The sequence below is a fragment of the Polypterus senegalus genome, chromosome 17 (assembly GCF_016835505.1).
Source record: "Polypterus senegalus isolate Bchr_013 chromosome 17, ASM1683550v1, whole genome shotgun sequence".
In the NCBI taxonomy this organism is placed as follows: Eukaryota; Metazoa; Chordata; class Cladistia; order Polypteriformes; family Polypteridae; genus Polypterus; species Polypterus senegalus.
In genome coordinates this window covers 91,341,150-91,354,674 of record NC_053170.1, presented here as the reverse complement: position 1 = coordinate 91,354,674, position 13,525 = coordinate 91,341,150, and the positions used below count along the sequence as shown (strand labels likewise).

General features: G+C 44.5%; 1 protein-coding gene across 1 annotated transcript in view; it reads right to left on the bottom strand.

The window, feature by feature from the left end:
• LOC120517818 (glutamine-rich protein 2) overlaps nucleotides 1-12,700 on the bottom strand; it is a 45,593-nt gene extending 32,893 nt beyond the window's left edge. The window contains exon 1 of the mRNA XM_039740309.1: nucleotides 11,984-12,700. Coding sequence (XP_039596243.1) covers nucleotides 11,984-12,370 — 387 coding nt within the window. The 5' untranslated portion in view covers nucleotides 12,371-12,700. The remainder of the gene's footprint in view (nucleotides 1-11,983) is intronic.
• Between the last annotated feature and the right edge of the window lie 825 nt (nucleotides 12,701-13,525).

Here is a 13,525-nt window from a genome sequence, read left to right as displayed (position 1 = left end):
CTGAACACTTAGCAACACCACAACTAAAATTATAACATGTCAAGTCATTTTTTAACCCACCTAATTCCACTTAATTAATTATAACAAGTCATAGATAGATAGATAGATAGATAGATAGATAGATATTCACACCACTGTATCTATCTGTCTATCTATTTGCCACCTTCCTGATTTCTTATTCTTTTGCATGTTTGTCACACAAAATGTTTCTGATCATCAAACACATTTAACCATTAGTCAAATATAACACAAGTAAACACAAAATGCAGTTTTTAAATGATGGTTTTTATTATTTAGGGAGAAAAAATCCAAACCTACATGGCCCTGTGTGAAAAAGTAATTGCCCCTGAACCTAATAACTGGTTGGGCCACCCTTAGCAGCAATAACTGCAATCAAGCGTTTGCGATAACTTGCAATGAGTCTTTTACAGCGCTCTGGAGGAATTTTGGCCCACTCATCTTTGCAGAATTGTTGTAATTCAGCTTTATTTGAGGGTTTTCTAGCATGAACCGCCTTTTTAAGGTCATGCCATAGCATCTCAATTGGATTCAGGTCAGGACTTTGACTAGGCCACTCCAAAGTCTTCATTTTGTTTTTCTTCAGCCATTCAGAGGTGGATTTGCTGGTGTGTTTTGGGTCATTGTCCTGTTGCAGCACCCAAGATCGCTTCAGCTTGAGTTGACGAACAGATGGCGGACATTCTCCTTCAGGATTTTTGGTAGACAGTAGAATTCATGGTTCCATCTATCACAGCAAGCCTTCCAGGTCCTGAAGCAGCAAAACAACCCCAGACCATCACACTACCACCACCATATTTTACTGTTGGTATGATGTTCTTTTTCTGAAATGCTGTGTTCCTTTTACGCCAGATGTAACGGGACATTTGCCTTCCAAAAGTTCAACTTTTGTCTCATCAGTCCACAAGGTATTTTCCCAAAAGTCTTGGCAATCATTGAGATGTTTCTTAGCAAAATTGAGACGAGCCCTAATGTTCTTTTTGCTTAACAGTGGTTTGCGTCTTGGAAATCTGCCATGCAGGCCGTTTTTGCCCAGTCTCTTTCTTATGGTGGAGTCGTGACCACTGACCTTAATTGAGGCAAGTGAGGCCTGCAGTTCTTTAACGTTGTCCTGGGGTCTTTGTGACCTCTCGGATGAGTCGCTCTCTCGCTCTTGGGGTAATTTTGGTCGGCCGGCCACTCCTGGGAAGGTTCACCACTGTTCCATGTTTTTGCCATTTGTGGATAATGGCTCTCACTGTGGTTCGCTGGAGTCCCAAAGCTTTAGAAATGGCTTTATAACCTTTACCAGACTGATAGATCTCAATTACTTCTGTTCTCATTTGTTCCTGAATTTCTTTGGATCTTGGCATGATGTCTAGCTTTTGAGGTGCTTTTGGTCTACTTCTCTGTGTCAGGCAGCTCCTATTTAAGTGATTTCTTGATTGAAACAGGTGTGGCAGTAATCAGGCCTGGGGGTGGCTACGCAAATTGAACTCAGGTGTGATACACCACAGTTAGGTGATTTTCGAACAAGGGGGCAATTACTTTTTCACACAGGGCCATGTAGGTTTGGATTTTTTTTTCTCCCTAAATAATAAAAACCATCATTTAAAAACTGCATTTTGTGTTTACTTGTGTTATATTTGACTAATGGTTAAATGTGTTTGATGATCAGAAACATTTTGTGTGACAAACATGCAAAAGAATAAGAAATCAGGAAGGGGGCAAATAGTTTTTCACACCACTGTAGATAGATGTGAAAGGCACTAAATAATAGCATAGATAGATAGATACTTTATTAATCCCAAGGTGAAATTCACCTACTCCAGCAGCAGCATACTGATAAAAAACAATATTACATTAAAGAGTGATAACAGTGCAGGTATAACAGACAATAACTTTGAATAAAGTTAACGTTTACACCCCTGGGTTGAATTGAAGAGTCGCATAGTGTGGGGGAGGAACGACCTCCTCAGTCTGAGAGTGGAGTCAGTCTGTCATGTCACGGGCAGCACGGTGGCGCAGTGGTTAGCGCTGCTGCCTTGCAGTTAGGAGACCTGTAGGTTTGCTTCCCGGGTCCTCCCGGCGTGGAGTTTGCATGTTCTCCCCGTATCTGCGTGGGTTTCCTCCCACAGTCCAAAGGCATGCAGGTTAGGTGAATTGGCAGTCCTAATTTGTGGTTGGTGTGTGTGTGTGTCCTGCCCAGGACTTGTTCCTGCCTTGCGTCCTGTGCTGGCTGGGATTAGCTCCAGCAGACCCCCGTGAGCTTGTAGCGGGTTGGATGGATGATGACTGATGTCATGTCACTTCCCTTTCACTCCGAGGGTCCCAAGAGCAATAAGGACTAGTAGTATCGTTACAATTAAATTTTTTCATGCATGTCTGACCAATATGCAATAAAAATTTCCATTCACAGGTGGTGAAGATTGTCTTTTATTGCATCTTCTCAGGGTGTACACCTTCAAGTCTGTCCATTTTTAAATCTGATTATCCAGAACAAAGTCATAGGGATGCTGGCATCTATCCCAGCAAGCAATGGGCACAAGGCAGGAACAAACCAGTCCATCTCAGGATGAGCACACACACACAATTTAGGATCACCAATTCACCTAACCTGCATGTCTTTGGACTGTGGGAGGAAACCAGAGCACCTGGTAGGAGACCCACACAGACACGGGGAGAACATGCAAATGGATGCAAACCTAACATTATAATATTACCCATATTACTGGGCAAAGTGGTGGCTCTGAGGCTATCCCCAAGGTCACCAGTTCGAATCCCCATCACTGCCAAAAGAGATCCTATTCTGCTGGGCCCTTAACCTGCAATTGCTCCAGGGGTGCTGTACAATGGCTGACCCTGCGCTCTGACCCCAAGGGGTATGTGAAAACTAACCAATTCCTAATACAAGAAATTGAAATTGTATAAGGCAAAAAAAGTAAAGAACTTTATGCATTGATAAACTGAATGCGTGAGAGATTGATGGGCCTTCAGTATTCGATCGAGATTCTCTGCTGTTAAGATAAACTCCACAATGAATTACTGGGCCAATATTGTGTCCACCATAGGCCAATATGGTCACGTAAATTAGCAAAGGCAAACCCAACTATCTTGACATGAAAGCCGCGGTCTTGGGCTCCACAAAATAAGTTAGAAAAATAGGCCAGCTCTTCAAAAACTATTAAGCAAAGTATGAAAATATATACTACCTCTCGATTCTATTAGTATTATAGAGCTGCGTGGAAGTAAATTCTGCCTCTGATGTGCTAATCAACATGCAGCATGTCAGCCCTCTCTGGCACCGTGATTATAGGTTTACAGGATTAGTGAGCGTAACTGCCTTACCTCAAAACGTCAGTCTTCCTTACCCGAAAATTGCACTAAGTACGGTGAAATTGCGACTTTCATGTGCTAATCAACATGCAGCATGTCACCCCTCTCTGGTACCACGATTAGGGAGGAGGATGGCCTCACCTCAAAATTTCTTTCTTCCTTACCTGAAACAATTCTTCTAACAACATCACCAGAGTAAGAGAGAATTCTAAACCATTTCCAGATGTTCCTGGGGGGGGTTTTCTTGAGTCTAGATTTGAACGTATTGCATAGTAAATTAACACCAGCAGGAATGGCTCATTACTTGTGTATTTTTTACGATTATCATGGAGAAAATATAACCTACAACAACAAACAACAACATTTATTTATATGGCACATTTCCATACAAACGATGGAGCTCCAAGTCAGTCAGTCGTTATCCAACCCGCTATATCCTAACTACAGGGTCTGCTGGAGCCAATCCCAGGACGCAAGGCAGGAAACAAACCCCAGACAGCGTGCCAGCCCACCGCAGGGCACACACACCCACCAAACACACACTAAGGACAATTTTGGATCACCAATGCACCTAACCTTTGGACTGTGGGGGGAAACCGGAGCAGCTGCACGCAGCCACGGGGAGAATATGCAAACTCCACACAGGGAGGACCCGGGAAGGAAGTGCGAGGCAGCAGCGCTACCCACTGCGCCGCCGTGCCACCCCTGTAGCTCCAAGTGCTTTACATCATGAAGAAAGAGAAAATAGAATTAGGGAACACTAATTAATTAAAACTAAGGTCTGATGGTCGGGGAGGACAGAAAGAAGAAAAAAGCTGCAGAAGGCTGTGCTCTAAGCTTCTTCTCAGGTGGACGTGGCAGGTGAGAACGTGGGCATCTTGCACAGTCAAACGAGTCGGAAGCGTTCCTAAAGGAGACACCATACCATCAAAGCCAGTGCCCACCGCTACAGGACTTCAGCCAAGACCTGAAAACGAAGATCTCTCCTTCTGGGCATGCTCAGCTACACTGTTCACACACACCAGGCATGTTAGCGGTCTCGGTAAGGAGGGTGGTGTCACACCCGCACACGTGTGGTCACTTCAGGTTGAAGGCAGTGGCTGGGGGTTTTAAACGACCGGTTAATCTCGCCAGGAAGATTCCTGTCATTGATTAAAGTGCACACCTTGAGGGCACCACGCCAGCCACAGGCCCGCATGTTTACCTGTCATTGTTGCCATGTGTCCTGACCGCAGAACATGGGCGGTGCCCACTTGATTTTTTCTGTTTGCCAGAGAGTCCCAGATTGTCAAGAAGTGTAAAATAGTAAGTATGAGAGGCAATCAAGCAACACCAAAGTCAATACTTCAGTAAGTGGTTCGCAAAAGGTGTCACGTCCATCGCAAGCAGACTGTGGCCTTTAACACTCCCAAGCAAAGGCTGAGGAGGCAGAGCCGTCCGCACTAAAATAAAAAAAAAAAACACCAGATTTCAAGTCAGACCTTTCTTAATGCACAACCACAAGGAGTTTGGAGTCCATTGTCCCAAGATGTCTGAAGCAGTGGGACTAAATAACCGCATCACCCGTCTATAGGTAGAAATCACACCGGGCTTCTATTGAAAAGCACAAAGAAGGAAAAAGGATAAGCAGGGACCTAAATATGATATAAAACATACACTGTGGTGGGACAGAAGGCAGAACTTGGTGAGCTGGCCAAACATTACATAGCGCATGGTTTTTATTCACACTGATAAAAGATGGAGCTTGATACGAGAAGCAAACACCTCACCCCATAGCGTGTGGATTCTGCCTTTTCCATTCATTATTCATCTGCGTGACGGCTGCTTGGAAACAAACTCTCCGCCCTGTGTATGCCGTGCCACTTTTTGGGCTTGACGGGACGCTTTCATTCCAACTAAACCCCATAGTGCAGCGTAGTGCAATCCTTGTCATCGCCACCCTAAGTGGGGTCACCTGATATGCTAATGGGGTCGCGAGACAATATTTAAAACTATAAAAAAACATAAATAAATAAAAACATGAAACTATGTACTGAATAAGATGTGAATCTGAATATTTCAAACAGTTTTTTTTGCAAAAAAAGGTCCGACTTTAAAACGGGGTCGCAAACCTAAAAAAGCTTGCCGTTTTGGAAGGCTCGCTCGTGGCCTCCTCGTTTGCCACGTTTTCAACCCCTCATGGAGAGTTTCAGACTTTGGTGATCACAAAGGTCTTTCTTCGGGGGAAACCCCTGGCACGCAATGAGCTTTATATTAAAAAAAAAAAGATTCAAGTTACCCAGCATCCTTTACTGCTTTACAGACACCAAGGAGTACAGATTCTGCAATATCTCGGGGTAAGCATTTCATTTACAGAACGGGAGAGTGAAGCTGCAGTTTGGCTGGTCATGGACTTGCATTACAAGGACAGGCTTGTCTAATAATAATAATTATTATAATAATAATAAATCTTATTTATAAAGATTTGTATAGCGCCTGACAATTTAATCCATTGACAAAAGTACAAAATGGTGCCTGGCATTTAAACAATCACCACTTTACCTTGGCAAGGGTTTCGGTGCCCATTTTGTGCACTGCACGTCCTTACAATACGATTTAATTCTCCTTTTTGGGGCTTTGCCATACCAGAAGCGATCAGTTTGGCCAGCTGTCTGAAGTTTGTAGGCAGACAGCTGGCTAAATGTTAGAAGACCATTTGGTGAGAACGGATTGGTGGTGCTGAGGGGTTTCTGAGCTTTCTGTTAGCTGCCTTCCACTGGACTAAATTAGAGAATACAGTTAAGAGTGTAGAGTTAAATTAATTTAAGTTTCAATGCAGGGATGCATCAGGTGAAAAGCCGGTGCCAGTCTTGAATGTGGCACCCACACAAATGTGTACAACCCTACCGGGTCAGGTTTAGGTACCCAATAAATTTGGGACGCACATTAGGAATGAAACTGCAATGCCCACATTCTCTATAGTATACCTGGCATTGCTGCTTCCCCACACCAAGTCCCACCACTCGGGGGCGGAGAGTGGATTTGAGGGCACAAAGCTGGGCACAACAAAAACGAGCCATGCATGAGGAAGTTTACTAGAGCGGCCTGGCAGAATACTGTTCAGATAAACCTCCAGGGTCCGGGTCTGTCTCTCAGCAGACGTACTTGACTTCTCTGGCATCGCAGGCTTAGTGCCATTGTGTGAGATCAGACAAAAGGCTTGAATGGAGCAGAGGCAACATCACAGTCCGCTGGGGGTGGGTATCGAATGCCCCGTGGAAACATTATCTGAAATATTGTTTGGCACAAATCATGCGCAAAATTCAAAATGCATCTCTATGCATCTATATATGGGAAAACAGGCCATTGCCGTGAATATAAAATGAGGCGGCACTGCTGAGGAATGGGCCATGCCACCTAGTGCACCACTCCCTGCAACTGCATTCCCTTTACACTATCCCATTAAGCTCTGTGCATACAGGCAGTCCACTCATCTAGCCATTTTTTAATTACTTGATCCATTTTAGGGTTGTAGGGGCTGCAGCCTACCCCAACAACATTGGGCACAAGGCAGGAACCAACTCTGAGTGCGATACCAGTCACGGATAAGCATATCTAAATACTTGGGCACAAAACAAATCGTTTGATAAGTATGGTAAAAAAGCAAGTTAAACACCATTTATTGGACAAAAATAAATCGCTTCAAACGTCTGTAGAAGGTAAACAATGCGTCACTTCCGGTTGAAATTTGGCGTGACCAAGTTTAAAGAAATTTACCAAACGACCCTCATATGTGAGAGGGGCACCGTAGTGCAGTGCCTCAGTACTGAGCCTTTACAGATTAAGCAAAAGAAGACTAACAACTAATAGTTAAAATGATAAAGAGAGTTAGTCCAACAAGAGAGTTCAACGAGAACACGGGGGCACAGTTGGAAACTTGTTCAGGGTAAATTCTGCACAAACATTCGGAAAAGTTTTCTTCACACAGATAACCAGCAGGGCTTTAGGGGCCTTCAAAACTCGACTTGAGGTTATTTTGGAGGAGATAAACGGCTAGGAGTGCTGGGCTGAATGGCCTGTTCTCGTCGGAATTGTTCTAATGTTCAAGGATTCAGTGCCCTGGGTTCAAATCTCACACCAAATCACGTGAAGTTTAGGTGGCGGCGTTTCCTCCAACACCCCCAAGTCAAGTCAGACATGCTGATTGGGTTCATTATGGGACTGGCATCCACAGCTCTTTCCGCGTGCCTTATCTCTGGTGTTCTACCTAAAGTCAATCCATTTCTCCGTTTCAGTTTCTTTTTTTTTTAACTCTTATAGACTGTCAGGCCTCAAGTGTTTATATTATACAGTCCATTGCACATTTCCAGTGATCCATTTTCTATTCTCTTCAAGAAAGGTATGAACAATAAGACAAATAAGATAAATTGTTTATATATATAAAAAAAAAACACTTTTTTGTTTAGGACTGATTGAGGTCACTTATGTTACGCAGAATGCCTAGAGGGGGCTGGGAGGTCTCATGGCCTTGGGACCCCTGCAGATTTTATTTTTTTCTCCAGGCGTCTGGCGTTTTTTTTTTTTGTTTTTTCTGTCCTCCCTGGCCATCGGACCTTACTCTTATTCTATGTACATTAGTGTTCCCTAATTTTTTCTTCTCTTTCTTCACCATGTAAAGCACTTTGAGCTACACTGTAAGAAAATGTGCTCCAGAAATAAGTGTGGTTAGATCAGGGGAGCCCAACTCCAGTCCTGGAGGGCCACAATGGCTGCAGGTTTTCATTCCAACCCTTTTCTTAATTGGTGATCTGTTTTTGCTGCTAATTAACTTCTTTTGAATTTATTTTAATTGACTTGGTTTTTAAGAAATCCATCCATCATCCAACACACTATATCCCAACTACAGGGTCATGGGGGGTCTGCTGGAGCCATTCCCAGCCAACATAGGGCGCAAGGCAGGAAACAAACCCCAGGCAGGGTGCCAGCCCACTGCAGGGCGCATACACACACCAACCACACACTAGGGACAATTTAGGATCGCCAATGCACCTAAGCTGCATGTCTTTGGACTGTGGGAGGAAACCCATGCAGATACGGGGAGAACATGCAAACTCCACCCAGGGAGGACCCGGGAAGCGAACCCATGTCTACCCACTGCGCCACCGTGCCGCCCGTTTTTAAGAAATGTTTCCCTGAATTTCTTCATTTCTTTCCTTAAAAGGAACCCAAACAAAAAATGAAATGTGAAGCGAGGGAGCCAACAAAAGACCAACTCAGTCAGGGCCTCAAACTCCAACCAGTTACTTAATGAGGCACCGAGTCTTGTCGTTCATTAAACCCGTTCTTTAATTCCATGGCTTGTTGCTGCTCTCATTGTGCAATAGCAGACATTTCTGAAATTGTGGATTTTCTCTTTTCTAAGAGCAGATCAGCATTCCTGAGACCTTCACCTATTTTCAGATACTGAACGATGGTCACAGTTTGCTGGTCCTGTTTTGGCTCATTTTGTATCTCATTATTGTTTGGCTGCTAATTAAGCGGTCCGAGTCTTCAAGAGCAGGTCAAATAAAATGAATTCAACAGAAGTTAATTAGCAGCAAAAACAGGTCACTAATTAAGAAAAGGGTTAGAATGGAAACCTTCAGCCACTGGGCACCCCTGACGTAGATGAAATCATGACTTTTTACTAGCCACAGAAATTAAAAAATAATTTTCTCTCTCCTGCTCTATGTGCACCTTCAGCGCCATTCCTCCATATTCGAGTGTGTGTGTTTGTGAAGGCCTCGCTTCACTTGCGCTCCCCGTTCACATAAAGCCAGCTGCTCAGACTCTTTCGTTATTTTCGAGGCGCCTTTCTCACCTCCCGTCCGGTCTTACACTTTGGGTCTTTGATGGCGACTCTCTCAGCGTGCGCCTTTACTCCTCCTTGGAAACCAAACTGACCAATCACACCAAAGCAAAACTGACCAATCAGAGTGCACACAGGAGGCTTTAGTCTTTTATTATATAGTAGATTGTGAAAAGATTTTTTTCCGGTTTCATTTTGTTTTTTTAGTGTTTTAGACTATCTGCCCATAACTGTTTTAAATTTATTTAGAACTGCTTCTGCACGGTAGTTTGATCATTCATAGCACTTCTCGGCCCCGAAGAAGAGACAGCGGGTCCTGAATAGGCGTAGGCTGCTCTTGTTCATCTTTGTGGTTTGTGTGTTCTTCACACGGTTTGGAACTTCTCTTGGCCTTTCGAATGGCTGCCCCCCAACACGCTCAGGGCTGACCAACTCTGGTAATGAGACGGACTTCTCCAATTCACCCTGCTTCTTTTTCTGGAAATGAAGACAAAAGACTTGGAACGGATTGTAATTTTGGCGCAGCGACCCACTCTTCATTTTTTTCAAGGTATAAACTGAGAAAACTTTTGTACATTGAATTCAAAAACGAAAATGACTTTCTTCCATCACGCACATCTTTTGACAATACAATGTTTTGTATTTTAACTTTTTTTAGCTGTGAACTGTATAATTTGTATTCTTTTTGCGCTAGAATTCAATATCAAAATTTTATCCATCCATCCATCCTCTTCCGCTTATCCGAGGTCGGGTCGCAGGGGCAGCAGCTTAAGCAGAGATGCCCAGACTTCCCTCTTCCCGGCCACTTCTTCCAGCTCTTCCGGGAGAATCCCAAGGCGTTCCCAGGCCAGCCGGGAGACATAGTCCCTCCAGCGTATCCTGGGTCTTCCCCGGGGCCTCCTCCCGGTTGGACGTGCCCGGAACACCTCACCAGGGAGGCGTCCAGGAGGCATCCTGATCAGATGCCCGAGCCACCTCATCTGGTTCCTCTCGATGCGGAGGAGCAGCAATTTTATTTTAATGGTAATTTGATTAAATGTAATATTTTCTGATAAATCTACAGTACGTTTAAAGCGAAACAGTTACTTTATTCGATAATAAGATCAGAATATAATTGAACACAGTGAGGAGACCTAGCAGCATGTGGAGCCATCAGAGCCAAGAACTGACTTTGGGTTCAGAAGGAACCTAAAAAGAAGCTCCAGCCTGGTGCCCACGACATCCTCAGACCTCGCCTGGTGGACTCAAATAAAGTGCTGCTCTCACGGCTTCACATTCACTTTGGTTTAAGAAACCAGGCTGTCCAAAGATGGAGCCCATCCTAATGATTTGTGCCGATAGCTTCCGAGTTTCTCGGAGGCTAAATTGAAAGATGGACCCGATATTAGAAAACCAATGTGCAATTTGAAGGTGCAATGAACGACTTGGGCGGCATGGTGGCGCAGTGGGTAGCGCTGCTGCTTTGCATTTAGGAGACCTGGGGTTTGCTTCCCGGGTCCTCCCTGTGTGGAGTCTGCATGTTCTCCCCGTGTCTGCGTGGGTTTCCTCCCACAGTCCAAAGACATGCAGGTTAGGTGCATTGGCGAGCCTAAATTATCCCGTGTGTGTGTGTGCCCTGCGGTGGGCTGGCGCCCTGCCCGGGGTTTGTTTCCTGCCTTGCGCCCTGTGCTGGCTGGGAATGGCTCCAGCAGAACCCCGTGACCCTGTAAGTTAGGATATATCGAGTTAGATAATGGATGAACGACCTGGAAGGAGCGGCTTGGCTATCACTCAGAGAAGTGATTTCTATGTTTTTAAGTAAAAATGAAGATCCAATTTATTAAGAAATTAATGACTAGTTTAATTTTAAGGAACTGGATTGTATCACGAGTCTCAAAGTTCACTTTTTGCATTTGGAATTTTTTTCTGAAAATCTTTGGAGTGAAGCGCGGGGTGAAAGATTCCATCAGGACTTCAAGGACATGGAGAGAAGGTACCAGGGGACGGCGGGAGGTTTTGGATCAAGAACAAAGTGACAAAAACTAGAAAAGCTATATGTAATACTGTTGTTTTCTTTAAATATATATATCTTTAAAAATATTAGATTGTCTAAATATTTTCATGCTAAATTGATTTAGCATAATATTGCATGCTTGAATAAATTGTGCAACTTGTTAAATTTTCATTACATTTCTTTTCAGTTTTGTACTTGAATGTAATGTGATGCAATCATTCAGATGATATATTTTTATGGTGTTTAAGAATGCAAACTGACTACTCACAAATAATTTTTTAATGAGTTTTGTGGCACTGTGAATTGTTAATATATGTGTGTAGTCTGCTTTAATATTTAGCATTAAGCTCAGCTACCCTCTTTTGCATTATTTTGACGTCACTTTCCTGCCAGGCACCAAGTGTGGTCAGGATGGGTTCTGCTCCCACCCATATTTGTGAATTGGATTAAATTAACATTATTGAAGACAGTCATCAGCAAGAGGATTACGACTGGTTAGCAGTAATTTACCCACACATCCTTGCCAATGCAGGGTTTTGGGAGCACTTTAAAAAATTTGACAACGGGCCTTGAGCTTTAGACTCTGCCATAAAGTGAGTTAGGAAACAAGGAAGGACCGAATTACAAAATAAAAGGACAATACAATGAACACGATTGGGTAAACATGTTCTGCACATAGAAACCTCCAAATACAAGACAGGGATTCTGACAGATCCACCACAAAACCCCCGCCAGCTTTGCTACTCACTTGAAAAAAGCATATAGCGCTCTACTGCCCGACAACCCGTTTACTTTTACGGCGGAACTTCTCTCCCTGTTACGGGGGTTACCTTTGAGACGCCATCCTCATTGGCCTCGATCTTCTTCTTCATCACGATCAGCTGCCACATATCATTGACCGGAGAGTCGCCGGGACTGGCCGTCTTGGATCGCTCGAGCAACTCGGCAGCGCTGGGCAAACCGCTGAGAGCCGCCACCTGCTTCTCGATGTCAGCCACTTTTCGTTCCATGTAATGGAAAGTGGCGGGCTGAGGGTGAGCGCCACGGTCGTGCAGGTCGCTGTCCTCGTCCCGTAGCTCAGCTGTCACCTCTTGGATTTGGAGGTGGCTCAGGATGCCGTGGAGCAGGGCGCGAAGCGCGCCGAAATTGACAGACCCGACCTCCGGGGTGCCAATGGACAGGCGGAGCAGGTCCGACAAGCTGACGGGAGCCGGCATCTTCTCTTCTTACACGGCACGCTGCTTCTGACGGTCGTGGTTTAACTTGTCGGCTTCTCTAATTGGCACCTTCCTCTGGACGGGGCAACATTGCTTCTGAAAGTCAACCGTAATGTGACGCCGTGTACAGTAGTTCGTTTGCCCGCCGCGACGCGAAATATCGTTGGCTTTTATTACAGCTTCTCTTGGTGAAAGTCTACGACACGGGCAGTCCACAGTGACTAACCGCGTGTCCGTCAACTTTTTTGGACCCCCCAAAACCCGCCAGCGCATCCACCTTCCAGCTTCGCTCGTCGCTCTTCTTAGAAGGCGTCACCGAACACATTGAAAGTCCCTTATAAGCGCCGCCTTCCACGAAACCCTATTGGTTACTTTCACCGCCGCTGTCTCTTGCATTGGCTGGGAATGCAGTCAATTTAAACTCGCTAGGGCGGGAACAGGTAAAAGATGCGGGGTTGCGGGTTGCTTAGCAGCGGTCGCACGCGGCCTTGTTTGACGGCTGTATTAAAGCGCCTTTCTGAAAAGGCTCCGTTTATTTGAGGAGTTTCGCGTTTTTCCCGGGTGCAGTTTCATGACGAGCCACCAAGCTAACTTTCGAGGAGAAATTAAACAGCGAAAAGCCTCAAGAAAAAGTAAAAAGAAGAATAAAGTAAAGAAGACTCTTGCCCGATATTATATTTTATATAGCGCCATCCACAGTCCCTGTCACGTATGGGGAAACATTTTAGCTCATCTATTAATTTTTGAAGGCAGCAAGCGGAATGAAAGATCATTTGAAAACTTTTGAAGAGATCAGGCTATTCAGCTAAAAAAAAAAAAAAAACTGATTAAACCAATTCAATTAATGTATCCAAAACGACTTCAAGCGACAGCAGACAGCAGCAGCAGAACAATTCTATGATGACCTCATTGCTTTGTCACATCATAAAGAGCATCTTCAGCCAGAAGTCCAAATTCTCTCCTAAAATCTGTGTCTTTGGGATTTAGGAGAGAATATTGATTCATGGATGAGGATGACCCAGCATCAACAGTCATCACACCCGAGTCTATATGCGGCAAGACATCATGGTGGTCTCTGCCTTGAGAGACAGACCATTCTCAGCCGAAGGCATTACCTTGCCACATTGATGTAAAAGGAAAACGTTCCTATTCCGC